This window comes from Bos indicus x Bos taurus, chromosome 6 (genome assembly GCF_003369695.1).
Source record: "Bos indicus x Bos taurus breed Angus x Brahman F1 hybrid chromosome 6, Bos_hybrid_MaternalHap_v2.0, whole genome shotgun sequence".
Lineage (NCBI taxonomy): Eukaryota > Metazoa > Chordata > Mammalia > Artiodactyla > Bovidae > Bos > Bos indicus x Bos taurus.
The window spans coordinates 13,392,870-13,420,586 of NC_040081.1; the positions used below are offsets into that span (position 1 = coordinate 13,392,870).

Below are 27,717 nucleotides of genomic sequence, written 5' to 3' on the forward strand. Positions count from 1 at the left end.
CCGTTTTGCCCTGAAAATTTTAATGTTTGCTGGTGCTGCTCCTAGCTTCTACTGCAGTGTTAGTATAACAGATGGTATATGCACCATACTACCTTTTCTAACATTTGAAAAAACTCTGAATTCTGAAGCACGTGTAACCACCAGGGTTGTGAATAAGGGATCATGGGCCTGTATACACGACTGCCAGCTATACATCTTTAAGTGCTTGTCTTGCAGATACCTCAGACTCAGCCTATCTAACACTGAATTCATTACCTTTTTCCTAAAAATTGTATTTCCCTTTCTATTCTCTGTTGATGAATGCTACTACCATTCACTGAGCCACCCAAGTCTGAAACCCAGACGTCAGTCTAGACTTTTTGCTCTTCCTCCCTGAGTCTAATTGGTTATCACATTCTGTGGATCCTAAAATCGATTTCTTTCTTTTAATCATCAGTAATTCTTGCCTGATTCATTGTCTTCCATCTCCTCCTATCCATTTGATCTTCCACATTGTTGAGTCCCATTTTTCCAAAAACAAGATGGACTAGGATATTGCTCTGCGTAAAATTCTTTAATGCTTCTGTATATCCTGCCTTCATATTAGGCATTGTCCTGCCTCGGCTGCCTAATGAGCAAGCTCTTCTCATCAGCCCTGCCATGATCTCCCAGTGGAGTTGAGATGCTCCTCAGGAGCATTCTCAAGCCCGCAGGGGCACACTCCTTTCAGCATCCGCCTCACTGCTCTCTACCACATCTGTCCTTTCACTGGACTGTGGATTGGGAGTCTCCTGAAGACAGGCATCATGTCTTACCATGTTTGTAAATCCCACCATGGTGGTTAAAAGAAAGGTTAGTCTTATGTTTACATGAGATACGCTAAATAAGACAAAAGAGGTGTGAGAGAGAATAAAAAGAAAAAGAAAAAAGAAGAGAAGGGAGAAAACCTAATTCTGCCTTGGCTCATGATGCCTTTTGGTGTCCTTGCCACCAACTGGGCAAATGTAAGGAAGCCTCCCGATGGAGAGGGACTGCTTGCATTGAGGGGATAATTCATGGGCTACATCAGTGAATGACTGATCTGGACTGGCTACTAAGCATGACTTACAAATATCACAGTGAAACCACTGTCCCCCCCTGGCCCATTCAGTAACCCAGAACTATTGAGCCTCCTCTGTGCAATGGCGCTCCTCTAATGAAAGCAAAAACAGGAGGTTGGAGACCAACCTGATTTCACAATCTCTTCTTACCACCACTGATGTACTTTCAATGTCTGAAAATGTTTTCAATGTACATGTAGAGAAAATTTCTTAAATGATATTTCTAAGTAGTCACGAGCTGGATAGGATGACTACCCAGTTCTGTTTGCTTAGGACAGTCCTGTGTAGTCATAGTGGAGAAGGAAATGGCAACCCACTCTAGTATCCTTGCCTGGAAAATCCCAGGGACAGAGGAGCCTGGTGAGCTGCCGTCTATGGGGTCGCACAGAGTCAGACACGACTGAAGCGACTTAGCGGCAGCAGCAGCATGTAGTCATAGCATGCTTGTTAACAGAGCCTTTTCACTCTCAAAAGTATTTCAATTCTGATAAATTGTTTGGACACTCTGTCTATGAGTGTCAAGCTCAGGAGTCAGAGGAGTAGTTAAATGACAAAAGAAATGTGATTTTTTGGATTCATGGAATTTCACTATATTTTGGCACTAAATAGCTTTAAGTACTTTTAACTTTTCTTCATGGTGATGAGGAAAATCTGTTTGTTACAAGTAATTTTTTTTCCTCCTCATATCACTCTTTCCCTACAGGTCATGCCAGAACATGGATTGTCCAGTGGGGTGCACTGAAATAAAAGATGCCCCTGAAATATGTTTTTAAAATATCTATGTGTTTGGATTTCAGTTCCTTCTCTGTCTTCGGGGGTTAGAGCCTCTAAGGCTAGCCACCCATGCTGACTGGGACAACTTCTGAGGGAAAACGATGGGGTTGAGAGGAGGAGGGAAAAGAATGAAACCCACAGTGTTAACTTTCGAGTCCGCCTGTTACCCCATCGCCTTAAGTGACCCTGTGCTAATGCCTTTCTCTGTGAGCCCACGCAGGAGACATCAGTGGCAGTGGCAGCCCGACCGTGAGCTAGAGCTGCTCAGGAACCAGCTGCCGAGGGACAGGTTCTATGCTCAGACCGCGTGCAGATGCACTGAAGGCGCTTGGGTGGACCGTGCAACATGCAGCGGCGATGGGCAAATGCCGAGCTTGTCAATGGCTCACATAGGATTCCTCCCGCATTGGTTGATCAGATTCAGCCAACACCAGCAGTCAGCCCCTGACTGAGCAGGAGCCTCCTTTGCCTCTCTGATCCCTTACTTCCCCAAGCAGCTTACCTGGAGGGCCATGGCTAATCGAGTGATTTTGCAGTCGTGATTTGCCTTATTTGGAACTAAACTGATTATTTCTCCTATTCTGTGGCACTAGAGAAAGAAAGAAAAAGAAAACGCTCCCCGATTAGGGGTTCAGAGTCTTCACTACGGAGAACACAAAACTTAAAGGAATTTAAGCTGAAGGGACAAAGGACATGATGTAGTAAAAGGAGAAGAGAAAACGTTCAGGAGAAATAACAGAACACAACACACTGCCCCCGGGGAGAACGAGGACCAGCACTGGGGTGAGCAAAATCAGACACTGATGTTTCTGGCCAGTAAAGAAAGAAAACACTAAGGTTAGGAAACAACTGGACACAGGACATTTTATCTTGAAAAGAGCACGGATGACAGACAGGTTAGAAAAAACTAGACTTCTAAAGGCACCTTAAAGTTCCCCTGTAAAAACATATGCACTCCTATACAAGGATGTGGGAAAAAGGCTCTCCCAGAAACTTTTCCCATTACATAATTAACAGAAACAAAAGAGATGGGGAGTGTGCATTTTATACGGGAATCTTGTTTCTGTAACAAATAGCAGTCAACTAAAAATACAAAGAAAAATATTTAAAGCACATTAGACAGATACCCTGATAGAAATGAAGGAAATTTATCTGAATGCTAGGAAGAAATCTAAGGAAAGAAGGTTGCCTCTTGAAAACTAGCTAGAGAAGAAATTAGAACTGCTTTAACTCTATAGATTTTGTGGTTGAAATTTCCCAAGCAATGACTCATCTAAAACTATGTATGGTACAAACCGTGAATGAGCAGAAAGGCCAAATTCTCAAATCCTGGTAATGATGTAATAAGTATTTATCAGTTTGAGTAAATTTATTTATAAATGGTATGTAAATACAACATGAGAAATGTATTGATGGTCAAAAAAGAGAGATGGGACTGATGAGATGACATATTTGTGGAAACTGTAGATGTCTATGCAAACTGATGAGGCACAAAAACCTAGTTTGAAACAAAAGTATGCACCACCATTCAGAAGTTGCTTCAATTTTTTAATAATTGAAATTTACGTGCACCAGCCCACTTGGGCCTTTTGTTCTTCTTGAACTAAACTGTTTCTTGTAGCCCTCATGTTTACTGAAGCTTAAAATTCAAACTGACAGCAATTCACTGCAACAAAGTGGGCTTCCTCCCCTGCCCGTCCACCCGCAGCCCATGTCCCATTCATGCCCTAGAAATCCACTCATCTCTCGGTGGTCATCTGCCAAGAGAAGAAAAATAGGGCAGAGATGAGACCGTGTCGTTCAGACAGGGTAAAGGAGAGCGAACCCGCTGCTCCCCGCTGCCCCCAGCGCCTCCCGTTGGACCTCACCTCTGCATCTCTGGTCCTCCCTCTTGTCCTCCTCTGACACATCTGACGCCTCCAACAGGAGCTGGTCCAGCACTTGCTTGCACTCTTGCAGCAGCGTAGCTACAGCTTTTTGATTATTCATGACGATTACCCTCTCTTGATGATGAGTCGAGTGTCCCTGGGTCTACGGTGATCAATTACCTAGGAGAAGACATCGATTCTCAATAAAAGAGCCCCTTCAAGGCTTAGGTACCTGGTGAACAAAAGAAGGGGAAAGATGATTAACTGAAGCATCATCAATTATCTGTAAGACTCAAGCAGGGAGGGATAATAGAGCAAACACATGAAAATACATGACAGCCCCTGAGGACTTTATTAGGGGAGGGTGTGAAATTACTGCAGGCCTGGTCTAGATGGGCAGCACCTCGAAGGCATCAGAGAGCAGAAGGCAGAGGGTCCCGGGGCAGACCTCAGTCACCCACAGTGTAGTCAGTGGAATCACATGGAGTCAAATGAAATGAATATACCCTATGATTTATGTATCTTCTGCATACTTCACATCAGTGCCTCTGGATCCCAGTGGCACACCACTTTCTGCTTCTCTGAAAGTCTACAGGAAGCGTCTGGCTAGCACTTCTAATATCCAGACACAAGCACGTGGTAATATGAAGTTTACCACTCTCATAACCCCCTGCTGACTTCCCCTGTGCAGCATCCCTTGTGGTATTTAGCATCATATAATTTGGACCAAAATAGGCAATGACAGATGCCAAATTTAAAGCTCTTCACTGCCAGGCACATTGCCAAATAAAGTGGAGAAATGAAATCCCAGAAAATCCAATTTCCTAGATCCATCATATGGATAAGATCTACTTACATCCTATTTAACACACATACAGTTGAGAGGCTTCTTATGTAAATATGAGTATGTTGTAATGAGCTATTGCAGTCAAGGTAATTTCAAGAACAAAATAACTCACTGACAGTATAAAAAAATGCCCGACAAATAAATACCCAAAAGTCTCTTGATTAACAAATAATTTTTAAGTTGAAGTATAGTTGCCTGGAAAATCCCATGCATGGAGGAGCCTGGTAGGCTGCAGTCCATGGGGTCACTAAGAGTCAGACACGACTGAGTGACTTCATTTTCACTTTCCACTTTCATGCATTGGAGAAGGAAATGGCAACCTACTCCAGTGTTCTTGCCTGGAGAATCCCAGGGACGGGGGAGCCTGGTGGGCTGCAGTCCATGGGGTCGCTAAGAGTCAGACATGACTGAGCGACTTCACTTTCACTTTCCACTTTCATGCATTGGAGAAGGAAATGGCAACCCACTCCAGTGTTCTTGCCTGGAGAATCCCATGGATGGAGAAGCCTGGTGGGCTGCAGTCCATGGGGTCGCACAGAGTCGGACACGACTGAAGCGACTTAGCAGCAGCAGCAGCATAGTTGATTTGGGTGTCCGCAGTGACTTAGCAGTAAAGAATCCGCCTGCAATGCAGGAGACACAGGTTTGATTCCTGGGTCAGGAAGATCCCCTGGAAGACGGCATGGCAACCCACTCTAGTATTCTTGCCTGGAGAATCCCATGGACAGAGAAGCCTGACAGGCTATATATACTCCATAGGGTCACAAAGAGCCGGACACAACTGAAGTGACTGAGTATGCATGCATGCATAGTTGATTTACAATGTCGTGCTCGTTTCTGGTATACAGCAAAGTGATTCAATTTCATCTATATATTCCCTGTGCCATACAGTAGATCCTTGATGTTTATCTATTTTATCTGTAATAGTTGACAAATCTTTTTGCTTTCCTTTTTTAAAAAAATGTACATTATAAACAAAACAACGGAAGTTATTATCTTTCTGAATTTGCCAGAATAGACAGTGGAGATGCCATTTGGCTTAGGCACTCTTGTATGGCACTTAGAATCTTATTACCAGTGCAAGAGAATCTGAAAAGGAAGAAAGTACAACAGATGTATGGATGACTCGACTCCCTCTGTCACCTAGCAGATCCATGCAACACAATAATCTACTGCTTTAGTAATCATTAAAAATATTAAAGCGATGAGTTATCGTGTTGTTCTTGGGGAAAATGTGCTCTACTACCCTCACTTTAAGAAGCTGGTTTTGAATTTGAAATTGCAAGAAAGCATTTTTCTGTCTTTTTTCTATTTTATGACTTAAAAGGAATAGAAAATGAAGGATAAGCCTGAAATCTAAATTTTGTAATTCTCATTCTAACCTGAATTGTTATGCTTTAGGTTTTAAAAGAGATACGCACACATACTTCACACAGATGGAACTGCCAAAGTGAAATTTTAGAACATGACAGACTTGTTTGGCGAAGACAACCGTGTATTTGTTGAAGAACACAAGCAGAGGTTTTTCATGCAATGTTCTTGTTACTTGAAAGAGTATTCACGCAAGTGAGGTCATGAAATTAGTTACTTGAAGCATTTAAATGTAAATACAAATCTAACTTCTTTTCTGTTTAAGATGTTTCAGAAAGTATTCCTGCTTGGATTGGGTTGTTGGACTAACCAGTTTTCAGTGTCCCTTTTAGCTCAAGTGTTTGTAAGTCAGTGTTTCTGTGGTACAAGTTGACCATTAACTTGCTTTTCTATGAAAAGAACTAAACAATAATGACTGGTCAGAGTTAATTAGTAGACTAGAGTGAGCAAGAGGCCACGTAGCAGTGATATCCCATTCCCACCATTGTCTGAAAAAAGGAGATGGTGACTGTAACGGGAAGCTATGTGGAGACTGAGAAATGCAGTTGCTGGATGAGAAGGTTAAGAACAAACGTTGCTCAGGATGAGTTATGGGTGAGTAGGACAAATTTTCTTCAAGTCCTAAGTTAAATCAAGAAAGGGATTCTCTTTCTCCCTTTTTTAAGGACTTCATATAGAAGCATTAGTCGCCCAGTCGTGTCTGACTATTTGGGGCTCCATGGACTGTGGTCCACCAGGCTCCTCTGTCCATGGGATTCTCCAGAAAAGAATACTGGAGTGGGTAACCATTTCCTCCTTCAGGGGATCTTCCAGACCCATGGATCAAACCCAGGTCTCTAACACTGCAGGCAGATTCTTTACCATCTGAGCCACCAGGGAAGCCCAAAGAGAGGTGTAATAAGAAAATACAAGAGCTTGTGTGCAAAGAAATAAAACTGCACTATATAAAACTTTAATAGCACATCACGCCTTTGTCTAAAGGCTTATAGTAATGTTTTATTGGTGCTGTATCATCCTCTTAAGGCAGACAGTCGTCTTCTACTATAAATTTTATTTGCTTTGTTTCTGTTAATATTTTAAGCTGAAAGAGTATGTAGCAAAGAAAAGAGGACCTAGAAATAGGAAAACATATATATGTAATAATGTTCAATGACTAATTCCACTTCATTCTCTACCATTAACTATCTGTGCCTGAGACCTCTGAGATTCACTTTTGAGATTCATTTTTCTCATCTATATTTTGAGCTGATTGATTAGGAACAGTTGTTAAAATCTTTCCAAGTCTTAAATTCCATACTCAGCAGCAAAGGTTGTCTATTGCTAAATAACATCTGATGTTTATTTACTGAAAAATTCTTGGCTCTTTTCAAAACCCTGAAATATAATATTTTTATGCATACTTTCCTCTGTGGTTTAGAAGTGTTGGCTTGAATCTTAGAGGCTAGATTATTGCTGAATATTCTTCTTTGCTTTTGTTTCCTCACTTGAAACCCTAATTCCTGATGCACAAGATCATAAATCTCTTCCCTTTGTCTAAGTGCTGTGAAAGAGAGATAAGATACATGGTTTTGTGAGGGCAAACAGCAGGACTTGACCTAATCATTTGGGTAAGGACAGGGTGGATTACTGGGGGCTTCTCGGAGGATGTGATGCCTGAATCAAGCTTTGAAAGAGGAACAGGGCTTAATGAAGTTAAAATGGTAGGGAACAGCCCTAACTAATGTAGAAGGAAGTATAGAGGGAATGAAAGAAGGTCAGATTGGCTGAACTATACATAAAAGGAGAAAGTTGATATAAAGTGATGCTGGAAGGGTAAGCAGGGACTGTGAAAGGCCTTGTGTACTAGATAAGGAATTTTGTGCTTACCCTAAGAGTCATAGAAAACTACTAGTAGCAATAAGAACACAACCAGCTTTACACTTGGGAATGATCATCTTGTTTTGAACATAGTTTGTGTATTGAGGGCAGGGAGGAAACGGCAGGTGAAGTACTTATTGCAATAATCCAGGTGAGAGATACCAGGACTCTGGACTAGAGTGATGATATCAGAAATACAGAAAACTGGACAGATTTGAGAGCTGTTTATGGAGTAGGTGCAGCTTTGGTGTTGGATGGCTAGGAATACTCTTAAGGATTAGTCCCAAATGTCTGCCTTACCATAGCTCAGAACTGAATAGATGATGTTAACATACTTTGAGACAGCAAATACAGACAAGAAAAGACATAAATACATCTACTTCTAGCAATATAGTAAGGAAGATAAATCATATTGTCCAACATAAGCAACCAGATTTTAATCAAGAAAGCATGTCTAAAAAGGAGGGCGATATTTCCAAGACAATGAATGTTTGTTACTTATGAATTTCCAAACTGTACTGAAGATACGCTTCATACTTTTTTGAAAGTTACAGCATTTCCCCCTTTCCCTGTAGAATTCAGGAGAGACAATAGGAAGAAAATACTGTAATATGAGAAACACTTTGGAATCCAACCATCTGTCCAGATTTGTATGGTTCATTGTTAGACATAACAGAGGCTGGAGCCCAGGAAATTTTCCTTCAGGCAACAGTCCCACTGAAAATTTTGGTCAGCTTCATGTAAAATTGAAAAATCATTTTCAATTTTAACACATATCAATTTTTCCCCCTTGAACGGCAACACTCTATGAGCTATACATTATTTCTAAATTGGAAAATGGATTTTCCCCAATATTTTTTATAATCTATGCATTATTTTTTCTATTTTAATGTCCCCTATATTTTTTTCCTTAAAAATCTAATAGAAAGAGGACAGAAAAAGCAATGAAACATGCAAACAGATAACTCTAGAATAACAAAGTTAGAATCATATAGTTTAAAACACACATCCATACCTATAGCCAAATGGCTATGTGTTCATACATTCTGCATTTGATTTTGGCATATTGATACTTTAGTTCTATCCATGAATAAGAATTTAGCTGAGTGGCTAAGTTACAGAATAACTGGCAAGTTGGCCATCATTAGAAAGAAGAAAATGAGGGAATTATTCAAAGCCCCATTTCTTTTGGTATTTATGCTTGAGTTTTTTCCACTGTATGATCAGTGCCTCTACTAGGGGATAAATTAGGGAAAATGAAAGAACTCCATGGTCTACTGGCTACCACCTCGGTAATAATTGACCAGCCAACTACTGAGAATCTTAGGCTTCAAGATGTGGGGAAGCATAAAGAAGTAAAAGAGATGGTCTCTACCATTAGGGAATTTACAATTAATTAGAGGAATAACACATACATATATAAAAATTAACTATACAAAGCATATCACACATGATTGTATTCTAAATGCTCAATTTAAATTATCTTTGGAATTCAATTAATGGTTGGTTAAATTTATAAGCAAGCTTACAGAACTCATTTAATTCATATACACATGAATAATTATACTAAAATATTTTTCATCTACATTCAAAATTATTTATCATATTGTTTTTAGGAGAAAATACATTCTGGTATCCAACATAAAACAAAAAGAATAAGTTTCTCCTATCAGGCCCTAGCAATGACAATCCAGTCTCTCCCACACTTTCACCCTCTTTTGAGCCACACCACAAGTCCCCTCTGACCATAATACGTCTTGTACTGATTGGTGGTGAAGTGAAGTGAAAGTCGCTCAGTTGTGTCCAACTCTTTGCAACCCCATGGACTATACAGTCCATGGAATTCTCCAGGCCAGAATACTGGAGTGGGTAGCCTTTCCCTTCTCCAGAGGATCTTCCTAACCCAGGACTGAACCCAGGTCTCTGCATTGCAGGTGGATTCTTTATCAGCTGAGCCACAAGGGAAGCGATTGGTGGTGGAAATGGGTAAATAAAAAGAGAAAAACATCTGATTGGAGTGTAACACAACTGTGTAGCTTGGTTGGATATGTTTGCATGACAGACATTTGTTAGCATTTAAAAACTGCATAAAAAGGGAAGAGAAGCCAACTTCTAAGCCACCAAACAGCTAAAGGGTAGACTTATATTTCTAGCAGTATGGAAGACTATGCTCTGACCAACATTCCTGCTGAAAACAACTAATAACACTGGAGAAGCATGTTAAAATCCCTAAAGTGTATCAGAGAAATAGCAAGAGAGGAAAGACTGCACAGAAGACAAAACAAGTAAAAACTGGAACCCAGAAAGTTAACACAGAAGCTAACCTTTGCCTTGAGTACATCTGCCAAACATTGTGAGCTGAAACTGGTTTTCACTATTTTAGAATGTGCGAGGATAGGAAACAAAACCAAAGGCCTACCCAGGAGGGAAGTATAAGAAGAGACCACCGCCCCCACCCCTCTGGCATAAAACTGAGATCCTAAAAGGTCGCACTTTTAGCATGCTGCTAAGTCACTTCAGTCGTGTCCGACTCTGTGCGACCCCAGAGACGGCAGCCCACCAGGCTCCACCGTCCCTGGGATTCTCCAGGCAAGAACACTGGAGTGGGTTGCCATTTCCTTCCCCAATGCATGAAAGTGAAAAGTGAAAGGGAAGTCGCTCAGTCGTGTCTGACTCTTCGCAACCCCATGGACTGCAGCCCACCAGGCTCCTCCATCCATGGGATTTTCCAGGCAAGAGTACTGGAGTGGGGTGCCATTGCCTTCTCCAACTTTTAGCATAGGGGTGAGCTAAAAGTGTTTTCTCATCTGCTTCCCCCACCTTTCAGGAAAACAGTCTATGGTAAGATAGGCAGCTTCAAGGAAGAGAGCAAAATGTTTTTCTCTTGCAAATCTGAAGCCGCAGATCCAAAAAAACCTCTAGCTGATAATTCTTTTAAGTAAATTATTTACAAATAAGCCCAGGTTGGTGGTTTTCTTGGCCAACTGGTTGACTGAAACATAATCATCTCTAAAGAAATCTGATTTCAACCCAAGTCTCAAAGATGCTCACCTATAAAATGCCAAGAAATATGAGCTCCAGATCAAGGCTGTCAAAATACATAAGGTAAAAAGAAACAATGAATGAAAGCAGAAACAACAGATAGTAAAATTAGACCCACAAAAGACTATAGATGAGGGAATTTCAGATAGATACTACAAAATATGCATGTTTCAAGAACTGAAAGAGTATGCTGAGTGTATGAATAAATATCGAGAAACTATAAAAAGGCATATTAAAAATCATAAAATTTCTATTATTTAATTTTAATAATAATTAAAAATTTTAAATGTAAGGAATTGGATATATCTGATCAAATTTAGCTCTGGCTGAAGACAGAACTTTTGAACTGAATGATACATCAGAACATGCCACCTAGAAGGCAACAGAAAAAAGACAAAGGGATGGAAAATGCCAGAGAGATGAAGAAACACAGAGGACCGAGGAAGAGCTCTAACATATACTCAGAGTCCTAGATGGAAAGAAACAGAACAACTTTGGAGAGATAATGACTAACAACTTTTAGGCCAGGAGAAAGACAATAATCAGAATTCCCATAATACTCATATAAAAATTCATGCCTAGAAATATCACAGTGAAACTAGGTAGCAAAAAAGATATAGAGAAGATCCTTAAAATGGCCAGAGAGAAAAGGCAGATTACCATGAAAGAAATAACAATAAATTTATAGATAGCTACCTAAAAGCAACAATGGAAACTAGGAGACAGTGAAAAGATAGCTTTAATATATGCTAGAAGGGGAAAACCCTGCAAAATAATAATAAACATCAATAGTTCCAAGCACACATCTATAGTTAGTACTTTAGGTAGAAGGAAACTAATTACAGGTGAAGAGCCAGAGATTCAAGGAGAAATAATAACCGTAAAAGTGGTATGTTATTGGCTAAGTATAAACAAACAGTGATTGCAAAAAGCTACAACAATGTCTGCCTTGTAGGGTGAAAAATAGAAAAAATATATATACAAACACAAACAACAAGCATATATGTTAGAAGGACAGTGATTGACATTTAAGTTTTCTAAGATCCTTGAGTTGGTCAGAAGGATTGGAGACATTAACATTAGACTCTGATAAAATGTCTAAGATAATCCCTAAAAAATTAAAATAAAACATATAACTTTGAAACTAGTAGAAGGAAAAAAAATGGAAAAAAAAGATCTAAAAGAAGGCAAGAAAAAGGAAAATTAAGAAATATACTTCTAAATGACTCAACTCAAAGAAGTCATTATTATGGAATGATAAATACTACATCAGTTCAGTTCAGTTCAGTTCAGTCGCTTAGTCATGTCCAACTCTTTGCGACCCCATGAATTGCAGCACGCCAGGCCTCCCTGTCCATCATCAACTCCCGGAGTTCACCCAAACTCATGTCCATCAAGTCGGTGATGCCATCCAGCCATCTCATCCTCTGTCGTCCCCTCCTCTTCCTGCCCCCAATCCCTCCCAGCGTCAGAGTCTTTTCCAATGAGTCAGTTCTTTGTATGAGGTGGCCAAAGTACTGGAGTTTCAGCTTTAGTATCATTCCTTCCAAAGAACACCCATGACTGATCTCATTTAGAATGGACTGGTTGGATCTCCTTGCAGTCCAAGGGACTCTCAAGAGTCTTCTCCAACACCACAGTTCAAAAGCTTTGATTCTTCGGCACTCAGCTTTCTTCACAGTCCAACTCTCACATCCATACATGACCACTGGAAAAACCATAGCCTTGACTAGGACCTTTGTTGGCAAAGTAATGTCTCTGCTTTTGAATATGCTATCTAGGTTGGTCATAACTTTCCTTCCAAGGAGTAAGCGTCTTTTAATTTCATGGCTGCAATCACCATCTGCAGTGATTTTGGAGCCCAAGAAAATAAAGTCAGCCACTGTTTCCACTGTTTCCCCATCTATTTCCAAGTGGAATTCAAAGTAGAACATAAACATATCAATGCTTATGATAAAGATAAAGGAATTAAATACTATAGTAAAATGATATTGATAGACTAGATTAAAAATAGCTACATGGATTTAGGAAAGCATAAGAATATAGAAAAGGTAAAAGTAATAAGATGGAAAAAGATATACTAGAAAAATACTAAGAGCTGATGTACTAATAGATAAAATAGACTTTAAGGCAAAAAGCATTAGTAGAGACAATGTCAATAATAAAAAATTACCTTAAATACAAAAATTATTGGCACTAAGAGAGACCAAATTGATCTTCTAAATAAAATCAGGAGTCCAATACATATGAAAACTTGAATTATTACAGAGCTCAAGATATAACTTTGAGCTCACTGTTTTTTTAAAATCAGTACAAGTCAGATTAAAGATCAAAATGTGAAAAACAAAACCATTCAACTTAAAAAAATACCTAAAAGATTATCTTTATGACTTATGGTTAGGAAAGAATTTCTTAAACACAAAAATAGCAAATTATAAAGGAAAAGATTGATATATTTAATTAACTGGAAAGACACTTTTCTGATCAATAAAAAGACATCAAAAAGGAAATGAAAAGACAAGTCACAAACTGGGAGAGAGTATTTATAACATATGTAACTGACAAAACATTTCTATCCAGAATATGTACAGAATTCCTGTAAACCAGTGAGAGAAGGATCATAGAAGAAAAAGAATGAGCAAAAAATTGAACAGATGCTTCACACAAGGAAACATGATGGTCAATGAACTTATGAAAAGTATCCAGCCTCATCAGGAATTGTTGTTGTTCAGTCACGCAGCCATATTCAACTCTCTATGACTCAATGGGCTGCAGCACGTCAGGCTTACCTGTCTTTCATTATCTCCCAGAGTTTGCTCATCAGTAATTAAGAAATATAAACTCAAACCACAATGAAAAAACATTCACAACTTCTTGATTGGAAAAAAAAATGTAAGTTGGATAATAGTTGTCAAGAACAGTCACTGTTCTATTCCCATCCACCACTGCTTGGTATTATCCAGTAAAATCAAAGATGCTCACACACTGTGGCTCAGTGTCCACTCTTAGGCATATACTCTGGTTTAGGGAAGTTCTTGGACCTGGGTTGAGGAAATACGTATAAAAATGTTCACTGTGACCCAGTTTGTAATAGCAAACAACAGGAGGCAATTTGAATACCCATCAACAGGAGAATGAATTAGAAAACTGAAGTGTAATTATACACTGGAATAGAATAAGCAAATGAATGATTACAGTTACGTACAACAACATGGATGAATCTTGGAAATATAAAAGGAGGCCACAGATGAATACATGCATAAAATTTATAAACATTCACAGCTAAACAACATACATAGGATACAAATACATAAGGTAAAATTACAAATAAAAGTAAGGGAACGATAAACTAAAAATTTAGAACACTGGATTTACTGAGGGAAGAGTGAAGAAGTTGGGAGGCAGGTATATGGTCACGGGAGATTTCAAAGGAAGTGATAGGTTCTTTTACTTAACTTGGTTGTTTGATCTATGGATATTCACTGTGTTCTGTGCATATTGCACCTACTTCACAAGTTTTTGATACCTATTGACATTTAATGAAAAAACTAAAAACAATAAGATGGAAATTCAAGTTTAGGTGTATTGCATAGGTAACAAACCCTTAGGACTGGAGCCAGGGATTTCATCAAAAGAGAGTAAAAGGCTCAGGATTTCAGAGCAGGGAGGCACACTTACACAGGGGCTTCTCCAGGGTAGGATTTGAAATAGTTGAAGAGAGAAGAGAAGGAAAGAAATCTAGTTGGGGAATGAAGCTCGACTTCAAGGAAGAGATCCTCCTCTTATGTTGGGAAGCCATGAGTATGCACAGACTACTGAAAGAATTTATGAGACAGGCGACTTGAACCGTTAGTTTAACAAACACTAGATTGCACAGAGATTTATCTTTCATTCCATTGATAAAGGAATGTGTTGTGATTTCTAAAAAATAGTGAAATAGACTTCAGAAAATTCTATAAGTGAAAATGAAGGTCTTTGCTATGGCTCTTTTGTACCAAGGTTTCCAACCTCAGGGCCACGCCTTGTTAAAACGGGAGATTGGAGCCGAGTGCTGCCTCTTCCCTCTTTCTCTCCTGCTCTTGCGCACCACCCTCTCCAGTTCCCTGCATGTGTTTATCAAACTTGACTGCACAGGAAAGTGCAATGAGAGTGTTCCGGGTCACAAACAGGTTACCTGCTGGCCTCAGGAAGAAAGAAGAGGGAAAAGAAAAAGCCATTGTTTCAGGGCCTGCCGCTGTTACTCCCCGGCTACAGTTACCCACTTCATCAGCTACGGTGACATCTGAAGAACTATTAGCCTGGCCCCCATGGCGAGAAAAGCAACTTCTCAGGTCAAGGTGAGTCAGGCCTGCCATCTGGTCCTGCTCCGGGCTCCTGTGCTTACGACTTCCAAATGATCCTTCTAGGAGAGTTTTCTTTGTATTTCTGCACCCCAAATAGAAGAAGAGCAGTCCCGTATATGGACTCTGTTATGTCTCAAATCCAGAACTGCATGATACTGGGAGCCAGTCACAGAGTAGGAAAAATTATTCTTACAAATTTGAAGGGCCTTCAATCTGAGGCATATCTTTTGGGAAGCAGATATTGTCTACTCAAACTCTAGGTAAAGAATTTGAGCCATGAAGAGGAGTGAAAAGGCAGAAAGAGGTTGAGTAACAAGCAGAGATCAGGATAAGAATTCAGGGGTTCTGACTTGTCCTCAAAACACACTTTGCTAACCTTTTAAATAGTATTAGAGTTCTGGAGATTAACACAGCAAGTGTAATTTGCTAGAAGAGAAACAATTCTCTTTTAAAAGAGAAATTTCATTATAAGAAGAAATGGAGTAGTCTGTGCTGTGGTGGATGAGGCAGCTGAAGTGCTCCGTTTACTCCTACAGAGTCAGAATGGCAAACTTACTGGAAGTCTCCAGGGATGGAATGGGGAGAAAGTCCAGGTGATGCTATGGTATGTATATGGAAATGGCAAGAAGCATGCATACCTGCATGCGTGCTAAGTTGCTTCAGTTATGTCCAGCTTTTTGTGACCCTATGGACTGTAGCTTACCAGGCTCCTCTTTCCATGGGATTCTCCAGGCAAGAGTATGGAGTGGGTTGCCATTCCCTTCTCCAGGGAATCTTTCCACACCAGGAATCGAGTCCATGTCTGTCTTCTGCGTTGACATGCAGGCTCTTTACTACTAGCACCACCCGGGAAACCCCGCATGTAGCGTCAGTTCAGTTCAGTTCAGTCGCTCAGTCGTGTCCGACTCTCTGCGACCCCATGAATCGCAGCACGCCAGGCCTCCCTGTCCATCACCAACTCCTGGAGTTCACTCAGACTCACGTCCAACGAGTCGGTGATGCCCATCTCATCCTCTGTCGTCCCCTTCTCCTCCTGCCCCCAATCCCTCCCAGCGTCAGAGTCTTTTCCAATAAGTCAACTCTTAGCATGAGGTGGCCAAAGTACTAGAGTTTCAGCTTTAGCATCATTCCTTCCAAAGAACAAAAGCGTACTATGATATAAATTGCCAGGGCTATGAAGCATTATGTACTTTTGATGAGGCCAGCAAATGTGAAGATTAAGATTAATTTTGCAGCAAAATATTTTCAAATCTGTATATATAATTCCCACAGCCAAGAGTTATTTTTCAAAGAACCATGTGGATTTTGAAGTTAGAGATGGCCCACAAAGAAGCAGTCTGTATTGGAGAAAAGGAATGTGGGGACTCTGAAACTGTTGGAAGAGAAAAACGAAGGTACTGATATGAAGAACTGCAGTTTCACTGTCTAAGTCATCGAGAGGCCGCCAAGTGAAGCACTTGGGTTTGCAGTCAGGGTTCTTAGGTTTAAATTTCAGTTCCACTACTTGCCAGCTGAGCAGCCTTAGACAAATCATGTCTCAGTTTCCTCATCTCTAAAAAAGGGCTAGTAATAGGACTAATCACACAGAGTGCTAAAAGGGTTAATATTTGTAAAATATGAAGAATGTTACTTAGAATGTAAAAAGGGCTTTGTAGGTATCAGTTACTGTTATCAATACAATTTTCAAGAAATAAAATTTTATTTTTAAAAGGTCACCCAGTTCCTCCTTAATCTGCTTTTCTTTGGATTTGGTTTCCTTGTTGGCTTCATTAGAGTTTATGGTTTTGAGAAAAAAATTGCTTGGTTGTGTAAAGTCTTCAGGTTCTTGATCATTTCCTCAGTATAAAGCCATGTAATAATGGGATTATCCCCTAAATAATTCTCCAGATCCACATTCAATTAAGCAATAAAATGCTCTTAGAAAATTGAAATATTATGACCAGTCAGAAAACTTCAGGAAGAAAGATGTGAATTTTTTAAAAAGAACCTCTTAAACCCAGCTAACTTGGTTTAGTCATCTGTCTGAGGTGTCAGAAAAGTGAGCCCAGGAGCAGCTAAGGGAAAGGGCGGCCATCGGATTACAGATCAGACAGAAACACCCCTGGCCCCTTATCTTCCTCTTTGCTCTGAGACACAGGCAAAGCTCCTTATTTATTTTACACTTGCAGTGTCAAAGGCGCCTGGGGATGGGCCTCCGGACCGGGGATTGGCAGACCACACTCCTGGACGGACATAATAAAAGTCCACCATGTGGTCGTGGGATTCACACAGCGTGTGCATGTCACCAGCAACCGATGGATCTTGGCAGGGAGCCTCCTTCTGGCCTGGGAACAAGCACAGACTTGTGTTTCCTCCAGGGGCAAGTGGCCGTGACGGAGCAGCACTCAGATATTCGAGTGCTTTGAGGGCCAAAAGGCAAAAGTGTTGTTCAGTGGGGCAAACGTCCACACACCAAACCGCTTTAACGCAGTGACAGCCCAGCGGCACGGGGCTCTGTAGGACAAGGAATTTACAACAGAATTTTGCTACTTTTGTCTGATGGTAAAGAAAAAAGAAGTGTCAGAAAAGGAAAGATAGCATAATTACTTTTGGGGATATTCACCTGTTGAGGTGTAGCTTCTCTGGGGGCTCAGCCAGTGGTCAAGAATCCACCTGCCAAGGCAGGAGATGCAGGTTCGAACCCTGGGTCGAGAAGATCTCCTGGAGCAGGAAATGGCAACCCACTCCAGTGTTCTTGCCAGGGAAACGCCATGGAAAGAAGAGCCGGCGGGCTCTAGTCCATGGGGTTGCAAAGAGTTGGACAGGACTGAGTGACTAACACTTTTGCTTTCGCTTTCACCTCTTGAGGGAGGTATCCCACCACACATGCAACCACAGAGTCCTCAGCATGGCTCATCTTAGCTGGAAAGTCTAAAGTACTGTTGTACAGAGTGAAATAAGTCAGAAAGAAAAAAAAAAAAACAAATAGTATAGATTAACACATATGTGTGGAACCTAGAAAGATGGTATTGATGAACCTATTTGCAGGGCAGGAATAGACTCAGACATAGGGAACAGACTTACGGACACAGCGGGGGCAGGAGCGGGTGGGACAAATCGAGAGAGAGACATTGAAATATATACATTACCATGTGTGAAATAGCTAGCTAGTGGGAAGTTCGGAGAAGGCAATGGCACCCCACTCCAGTTCTCTTGCCTGGAAAGTCCCATGGACGGAGGAGCCTGGTGGGCTGCGGTCCATGGAGTCGCTGAGAGTCGGATAGGACTGAGCGACTTCACTTTCACTTTTCATTTTCATACATTGGAGAAGGAAATGGCAGCCCACTCCAGTGTTCTTGCCTGGAGAATCCCAGGGACAGGGGTGCCTGGTGGGCTACCGTCTATGGGGTCGCACAGAGTCGGACACGACTGAAGCGACTTAGCAGCAGCAGCAGCAGCAGCAGTGGGCAGTTGCTCTGCAGCATAGGGAACTCAGCCTGGTGCCCTGTGAAAACCCAGAGGGGTGGGATGGGGTGGGAGGTGGGATGGAGCCTCAAGAGGGAGGGAACACATTGAAGTCTATGGATGACTCATGTTGATGTCTGGCAGAAGCCAACACAACACTGTAAAGCAATTATTCTCCAATTTAAAAAAAGGGATTAAAAAAAAGATAAAAAGGCTCAGCTAAAAAACCAGGCCCACTCTGCTCTCTCTGAACCTGCAGAGAACCTGAAGGCCCTCTCTTCATCAGGCTGACGTGGAAAATGAGTACCGTTTTAGAATCTCAGGATTCTGTGCTTTCTGTAAGAGTTCTGCTACTGAGTAAAATGCCACTCAGTCTCGGAACTAATGAGCTCAGTGTGTCAATCACCTGATCTGGGGGACAACTTGATTGTTTTTAAGCCACTGTATTCACTTTCTTTGGTAGTTCCTCAAGGGGAAGAACACTCATTTCCTCTTTTCTCTAATAAAGAGGATAGAGATCTGAGACTTGGTGTTAACTCCTTTGCTTTCAGCTAATGAAGGAATATTTGCCAGTATAGAGCTAACAGTGATACAGAAACAAGTTTTTTAAAAAATTAGTAAATCATAAAAAGACAAGTGAAACGCACTAGTTTTTTACACATTCTATTACTGGCAGAACAATTTTTTCTTTACTACTGTTTCCTTAATGCTTTGCTTTAATAACTAACTTTTAGAGTTGTAAATATAAAATAATACATACTGACTAGTATTTGCAAACTCCTGAGTGATTGTTAAGCATTTACTGAGTATCCATTATATACTATACTTCAAACTTTTGAAAGTTACCAAGAAACAGAATAAATATTTCCAATCCTCAAAGATAACCTCATTGGGGAAATAAAATGAGTGTCTAATTCAACTTACAAAAAATTCCAAAGCAACATTCTGACCCACAGGATGAGTTTACTTAAATTTAGACAAGTCAGAGAATTGACTCTATCTTTCCCACTATTATAGAAAAAAAGGTATTTCATAGTACATATTGACAAGAGGAAACAGAAGAATTGGGTTGATTATTTTATAAGATTACAGTGGGGAAGGTGGCAAGTAATATGGTGCCAATTTGAAGATAAAGTCAGAAGTTTAGTGATTTGTCCAAGTTCAAATGGCAACTCACTGGGATTATCTACCGGAATTAGACACAAGCTTTTAAACATTCAGTCCACTGGTTTTTCATGAGACCACTCTGTGTCCTGGATTTTGTGGGAAAGAAACCAGTAAACACACTGAAAAAAAAGGTATTATTTAGGTAGATGGTGATACTGTGACAGAAATGTATAACCTGATTTGTTTTAAAAGGCAGACTTGATTCTTAAATTTTAAAGCACTGAAAACATAGCAGGTATGTTTTTTCTTGGGAAAAAAAAAATATCCTAATTTGACCTTATTCAAGCAGTGATATAATTCCGGGGGGACCAATGAAGAGAAAGGAAAGATCTGATGAAGTCTAAGTGGTGATTGCATTTATAGATTAATCCTGACAGGGAGGAAATACATCTCCTCCCAGGAGACCTCAATACAGCCAACTGAGAAGTGGGGTCATTATTTATGAGCACAGTGGATTTTTCTGATTACAGTAAGCATTTGAATTTCTTTAAGTGAAACATTTTTTTTAGCGGTAGTAAAGTTAAAAATTAAGCACTGTACTGTCTTTTTTTGTTTTGTTTTGTTATACTGGCTATAAATGCATTCCTCTCTTATTCTTTTTACTGCTTCATATGGCAATTTGTCTGCCCTGATCAAAATGGGAAAATGCTATACATTTATTTAAAAAGCACTCACATACCAAAATCTGCAAGACCCCACACGGGGAAAGAATAGTCTGACTGAATGGTCAGCAAGATCTCCCCAGAGCGGTATCATTTTCGTCCATATTCTACAGTGGCCTTCACATATATTAACAGTTTCATTTGAAGCTAAGAAGTTTAGAAAACTTACCCAACTGAATCAATGAGGGTGGGGTAGGAGCAGGATAATGATTCAATTTTTATTTTTCAATCAGAAGATAAATTCTCATTCTAGGAAGATACTACCACATACCACAAAATATACCAACTACACATATCCCCAGTGAAAGTCATTATGAAAGAGTATTCACGAAACCACTGTGTCATGGAAGCAAAACAACTAATTTGGAACATGAGAGCCAAGTAATCAAACTTATTTTAAAAGGGAGGGGGGCAAAATATTAAGTCATATAATATTGTGATAATATTAAGTCACAATAAATGATATTAAGGAGTCTGTCTTAATCTTTAAGGTGAGATAATAGTATTGTGGTTACCTTTAAAAGAAGTTCATATCTTTTAAGGAAACACTCGGAAATATTTACAGATAAAATTATATGAATCTGAGGTGTAGGGCATGGAAGTGCAGTTCTCTCATGGAAGTGGGGATGTAAATTAGGCAAGATTGGCCATAGGTCATAAATGTTGAGGCTGAATCAAATTACATTAGACTTTGTATATTGCCCCCACCACTTCTGCACATATTTGAAATCTTTCTTTATAAAATTCTTTAAAGATTTTGTTTTGGGGACTGTAAAGCAAAAAGGAGGGCTTTCCAGGTGGCTCAGTGGTAAAGAATCCACTTGCCAATGCAGGAAATGCAGAAGCCTTGGGTTTGATCCCTCAGCTTGGAAGATCCCCTGGAGAAGGAAATGGCAATCGACTCCAGTATTCCTGCCTGGAAAATCCCATGGACAGAGGAGCCCGGTGAGCTACAGTCCATGGGGTTGCAAAAAGTCAGATATGACTGAGCAACTGAGCACAGCACCCAGGCAAAAAGGAATGGCTTTCATGAACTCTGAGAGGCAGCAAAAGACAATTCTGAAATTACTTTAATTCTGCCTAGTCCCAGCTTTAGATAGCCAGCAAAATTGGGCTTCAGTTCCCTAATGTGGAGTAAGGCTCTGTAAAGTGAGGCAATGGCTTTATCCAGCTCCATAATCAAGCCCAGACTGTGATCGTACATTTGGAGTGTCTGCCTAATGAGTTACCAGTGCCACACTGTATGTTTTATCACAGCTCTATTTCACCTATACACCCATCATATAAATTTGTAGAGTATGCTGTTGTACTTCTCTGTTAGTTTGTACTTTGAAATCACATCCCAAGTTTAATATTATCTTAAGCAAAATATAAACAAAAAGGCAAATGTAGTGCAAAAATAATCATACCAAATATTTCAAAGCTATTAGCACAGGTAAATGAATTCCGTCTATAAAAACACAAGAAGCTCATCCCCTATTAACACTGTCTTGGGGACGCAGAAGGTAAGCTACTATGAGTAAGTAGAGAGGCCGTGCCTGTTTTTGCCAAACTGAGTGACATGCTCCTATTCTACTTTTAAAGAATTAAAAAGTGAAGCAAAACAAAAATTCCAAACCATGGAAGAAAAAAATCTCCAACTTCATCTGCCTTCAAAAACTTTTTAAATGTGAAAAATTAGTCTGATTATTTGAATGTTTAGGTATTTGGACTAAGTTAACGGATATTCTAAATCCACAGTTTGCTGACCCCAGAAGGCAGAGTGGAGAGGGAATTTTTCATTGGTTGAATACTTTCTATGCTTTTTGTACTATATACCTCAGACACAATCCCTTGTGAGGTAGGCTTTATTATTCCCACATTAGAGATAAGAAAATTGAGGGTCATGGAGGTTAAGTAATTTGTCTTAAGATCACATAAAGAATAAGGGGGCATATTCAAACTTCCAAGAAGATTTTGACCCCATGGGTGTTTTTAAAGCCATTTGCCTTCCAGCTTACTGACATAGTCCTAAATATTTCAGAGTGTATTAATACATAGAAAGATAGGATTAACAGAAGCCCTTCTAGGTACTCTTTTTGGACTTCCTATAAAACAATTCTATAAATATATATGTGTGTATTACATATGTATGCTTCCATTTTACTAATGAATCAATTTCTACCCAGCCTGGTCCAGAGAAAGTTGATCAAATTTCACAATTTCCTCTAAATACACTAGAGAGAGCTGAAAAGCCAGAGACTAATTGAGATGGTCATTCCTACTATTTTCACATTGGAAAGACAATCGCTCACAACTGAATTCTCTCTAGGTTTCAACCAGCAGTAATTCAGGCCAGAACAGGCTCTCCCGTCACACTCTATATTCTCCAAGTTCGCGGGAGTTTTGTTTCGCAAAGATAATGAAAGACATGGGAGTGCCACTTGCTCGGATTTCTCTTCTTCTCTTTTACCTCTTATAAAAGAAGAAACTTTAAAGATTAGATTTTTTTCTTTTTCTAAAGCTGGGTATACCAACTGGCATCGGCTGTATTAAAATCAGGAGAAACCTCAATCAAAAAGCCCCTCTCGGAAGGCAGGCTTTCTTGTTAATATGCACCAACATGAAAGGCTTTCTTTTCATCCTATACAACTACAGTGTGTGTAAATTGCAGGGGGCTCATTGGCATAAATCTCGGCTGCGACCTCTGAGGTAAACTGGATTTACATTACTTTCTGACAAGAATTAAATGAAGGCCTTGTGGATATATGAACAGCCTTCTAGGCAGCAACAGATGGGCATGAATGTGCTCCCTAGGAAAACTATCAGTGACATCTGTGTCCTCCAAATTCTGGTGGTCTCAGCCAATTAACAGGGGGGAAGAAAAGGTGGGGGGCGGGGAGGCCATGACACAGCCCCCAGCCAAAACCGAGGCAGAGTGTTTGTGTTTGGAGATGGGATCAGGCTGGCCCTAAGCGGTGAGGTTAGCACTTTATTGTTAGCATTCAAATGGAGAATGTGGCTTACAAGCTATTTGTATACCACAGTGAGGATAATATGATTTTTCTCATTTGACCGGAGGAGATGGCCCTCTCTTGCAGCTGATATCATATTTCAGTGCAGTCTCTTTGAGACGGGTGTTTACTTTGGTCTCTTCGAGGCAGGCTGATGGTGTTGCTGTCTGCCAGCTAATGTGGTGCATTCACGTGTCACAAAGCAGGTGAACTCTAAGACAAAACAGAGATCTTTCTTCAAAACGTTCTTCTTCAAAATCTATTTCTTTCCTCCTCCAAAGGAGCTTTTACTGATTTCACAAGGAAGTGAATAATCAAGGTCTTCTGGTTAAAAGAAAGTCAAGATAAATTACATCACAGAACTTTCAAGAAGTGGTGGAGGAGTCCTTGAAAAGACAGCAAAATGAACCCTGAACCCTACTGTCTGAATTTATCAGATTTTGGCAGGCCAGTCCCCCTGTGTTTAACGTGCAGGCGGAAGGAAAACTGGATGAACTTAAGCAGAGAGTAAGAATCCCCTTGCACCCTCTTAGGGCCTTGGATAGCATGGAGCAAACAACCATGGGGAGGACTGGGGAGCTGGAGACAGCAGGGAGATGAGTACTACATGTACTTGTGCAGTACCAGGGGAAATCAGGCGATGACTATTTGAGTATTCTAGATCCTGTGTCTTCCAGGCCCTAGGGCTAAGAACAGAGGCTTTGAACCCAAAGTACCCACGTCTGGCTCCACCACTTCCTGGATATGAGTCAATGGGCCAGTTACTGACCTTCTCTGAGCCTCAGTTTCCTCATCTGTAAAATCAAGCTAATAATCATATCTACCCCTTAATAAAGATAAAATAACCTCACACATGGAAAATGTTTCTGACATTGTTTGACAGCTATTTCTATCCTGACTTTACAGAGAGGAGTATTGAGGGCCCAAGGGTAGAATCCCAAACCTCTCAACTGATTTTTCAAAGTGAAAGGCATTATGTGCTACTAGTTTTTAGAAATTCAGGAAACTGATTTTCAAAGGAAAAAATTTGTATTGCTTTTAGGAACTTTATCATGCTTTAAAATTATACCTTTCCTTTAGTGTGTAAGATTTTGAAATTATGATTTGCTGAAATGAACTTACTATCAATAGCATCTAGATATCTCTGAAAAATATAAAATAGCCTGTCAAGAGGCTAATAAAATAGTATAGTTAGTCACCTCCCCCTAATTTAAGCCATTTAACTCCCTTTTCCTAGTTGTAGAAATGGAAGTGAGTGGCTTGTGCTACAGTCAATTGAGATGATTATATGTGAGGTTTTAGAGGACAATGGTTAATTGTGATAGTTTGGATATAAACTGTTTACTCCTTTGTCCATGGTGTTGTTTAAAACACAGTAATTCCATGTAACAATTGTTTAGAACAACCGCTAAAAAAGGCAAAAAGGGTAAGTGGACCTTCTGAACAAGAGAACCAGTGTCTAACCGTACAAGCTCATCTATTTTCACTTCTGGATTCTTAACCTCTTACTTTCTGCTGTGTATGATTTTTCTAATGATCCAATTATAAGAACTTGAGCAAGCTGAGCCTCAAGGATTGCTTCTAGAGAAAGCCAAATTATTGGTTCACAAAGAAGCACTTGCTCTTTCTTCTTTACTCATTTGCTGGCTTTCAAAACCCATGGACTCAGTGACGAGGATGAAGACAATTGTGGGCACAGTTTTTGCACAAATTGTGAGGTTTTCAAAATCTTTCCTAGGCTGCAATGCCAAACATAATCCTGTCTTACTCTGTTGGTATAATATCTTCATGTTCATCTATAGACAGCAGAGGAGCCTTTGTCTGCATAGAGATTCAGAAGAGAATTGACCCTAAACAAAAGCACCTGTTGTTTGGTTCTCGTAATAGCCTCAGAAGTGACCAGTTGGCTGCATTTTCCCCACACTCCTCCCTAGGCTTTTCCCAACACTACCATCTCACACATCATTACTGGACGTAAAAAGAGAATAATTGAGGAGAAGATCAATAAATTTAAAAGCTCTTTAAGGAAAGACATAATGAATTTGGTACAGCACATATTTTTAGATCAAAGATGCCTTTGAAGTGACAAAACCCTAATCCATAAACTACTGAAGCACTTCCTTTCTCTCCCAAACTGCTTGTTGTCAAATAAAATGGAAGTTAAGGAAATTATCTTTATCTGAAAATGGCCAAAAGAAGCCATCACCTAATGACAGCCTTGTCACAAATGACAATTGGGGAAATTGTCAGGAAGGCAAGGCCTAACAAGCAGAGAAGTGGGCTTGCTGTTTGCACTAATCTGGCCGTGCAGCCCCCACACACAATCCCAGTCAGCTTGCTGTGTGAAACAGCTAAGGCTTTGTCAGTGGTGGCAAGGGCTGGAAAGAGTGCTCTTTCATGAATATGTATTACCATCCCTTGAAGCCTACAGAGACAAACCCTTCAAAACTGAGATATAAAACACACACACACTGCTGAACAACAAACCTAAGCTATTCGGTTGAGTGCAGTGAAATGCTAGTAACTAATGAAAGATCACGCATTGGAAATCGAGCCACAGTCACCCGGTTGCATGTGTGTGCAGGGTCTTTATTTCCTAGTAATTGAGATGAAATCTTTAGGGGGCTTTCAGTCTCTGGGAACCACATGTATGGATTCTGAGAGCTACACACAGTTTACATGGCTTGCAAATCACACACCTTATAATGAATTCACCTTCCCAATGCCAGATATATTCTGGAATTCTAAATATGTGAAAATAATTTTCATATTAACTGAGTATACATACAGTTTTAAGAAACTAATCAAATCTCACATTTGCTTTCAATGAAAGTAGTAAAAACACTATATGGAAAGTTATGATAAAGATACAGTTGTCCAATATTGAGCAGAAAGATTGTGCAGGCAAAAGGACCACAAGCAAGAAATTTTAAGGTGAAATGGAGAAAAGACCCACTCCACAAGCCTTCTGTAATCCTAAAATAGTGTTTAAAAAATAGAGTTAAAATGTTTTTTTAAAAATTCATATTATATGTATATCTTTTTCTACAAAGATAAATTATTTTATTTCTGGACAAAGATCTAGTAGGATGCTTTTGAATGACTAAACTTTGGTTTTTCTACTGACATAGCAACTTAGTTTAAATATAAATATATGTGAATAAATATTTAAATTCATTTATCTAGCAGCAGATGCATAGGCAGAAAGTATAAGGTTGTTTCCCTTTTACTTGTCCTTCTGATATGATAAAGTTTGGTTTCCCACTGTGCAAGAGACAAAGCTCAGTTTTGAAGGTTTTCGATATTATGCAATGTTTGCCATGGACATTTACATTTCATTAGCATATTCTACTCCACGTGAAATCCAGCGTTGAATGCTCCCAGCGCGCTAAAGCTAATCCTCTTTAAAGAGTTACAGGCTATATTACATGTGGCCACAGCAGCAGCCCTGCCATCGCCGCATCACTTTGAAGACGATGAACAGAGTTCTCTTGTGCGTCCGTCTGTATCCAGACTCATAAACCTCTGCTTTCTGTGCTGTGAAATCCTTCTGTTTTCATCAAGGAGAATTACGAGGAGGCTGAAATCCACGTTACCAGTCTGAAAGCTGGACTGTACTTGAAGAAGAGATATTATGCTGATTTCACTTTTTCCTAAGTGTCTATCCACAATCTTTTCAACTAAGATTAAAATGAACTATATTCAAGTGTTTCTGGTCCTTTGATTAGCTTCAAGTTCTAACCACATCTTTCATCTGGGGAATCTGACTTTGGTTAATCAGAGGAAAGAGACTCAGTGATGCCACAGGTCTTTTTTTTTTTACCCTTATTTTTACGGGATAGCATTAAACATGTAGGTGCAGTAGTCTGTAGTAGCTCACTTTCCTATAGACAAAGATGCCTTAGCTGCTATTATTTATGCAGCAAATAGATAATCCAGTAATGCAATTTCAACAAAATATAACAAACTTTAGTTTGTTATATTTTGTTGAAATTGCAGAAAACGTAATTGCAGAAAATGTAAGTTTTTAGTTAAAAACAAAGAAAAGAAGTGAGTACATCCCTCTACTGAGGATACTCCCTTATTAATGCTTACATTATACTGTAAATAAAATTGATCTTATTTGTTTTATTGTAATTAATTTGCAAAAATGGTTTTTAAGTTGTAATTTGGAAAATAATTATTTGGTAAAAATTGCTATTGAAGATGTCTAGTGTACTGCTTAATGTTATTTTATTTAGTGTTAGTTGCTCAGTCGTGTCCGACTCTT

The 27,717-nt window shown here is 39.7% G+C and overlaps 1 protein-coding gene across 5 annotated transcripts in view; it reads right to left on the bottom strand.

Annotated features, from left to right (window-relative positions):
- The window catches only part of ALPK1 (alpha kinase 1), a 123,929-nt gene that overhangs the window by 59,167 nt on the left and 37,045 nt on the right, over positions 1 to 27,717 (bottom strand). For 3 of the 5 annotated variants that reach the window (XR_003511439.1, XM_027543820.1, XM_027543818.1), the window contains exon 2: positions 3,722 to 3,901. Coding sequence is in view for 4 of the 5 variants with exons in the window: in XM_027543820.1 (XP_027399621.1) it covers positions 3,722 to 3,842 (121 nt within the window). In the remaining variant the exon portion in view is untranslated. Of the gene's footprint in view, positions 1 to 3,721; positions 3,954 to 27,717 lie in introns of all 5 variants that reach the window. The other 2 variants (XM_027543821.1, XM_027543819.1) reach the window with 1 other exon arrangement.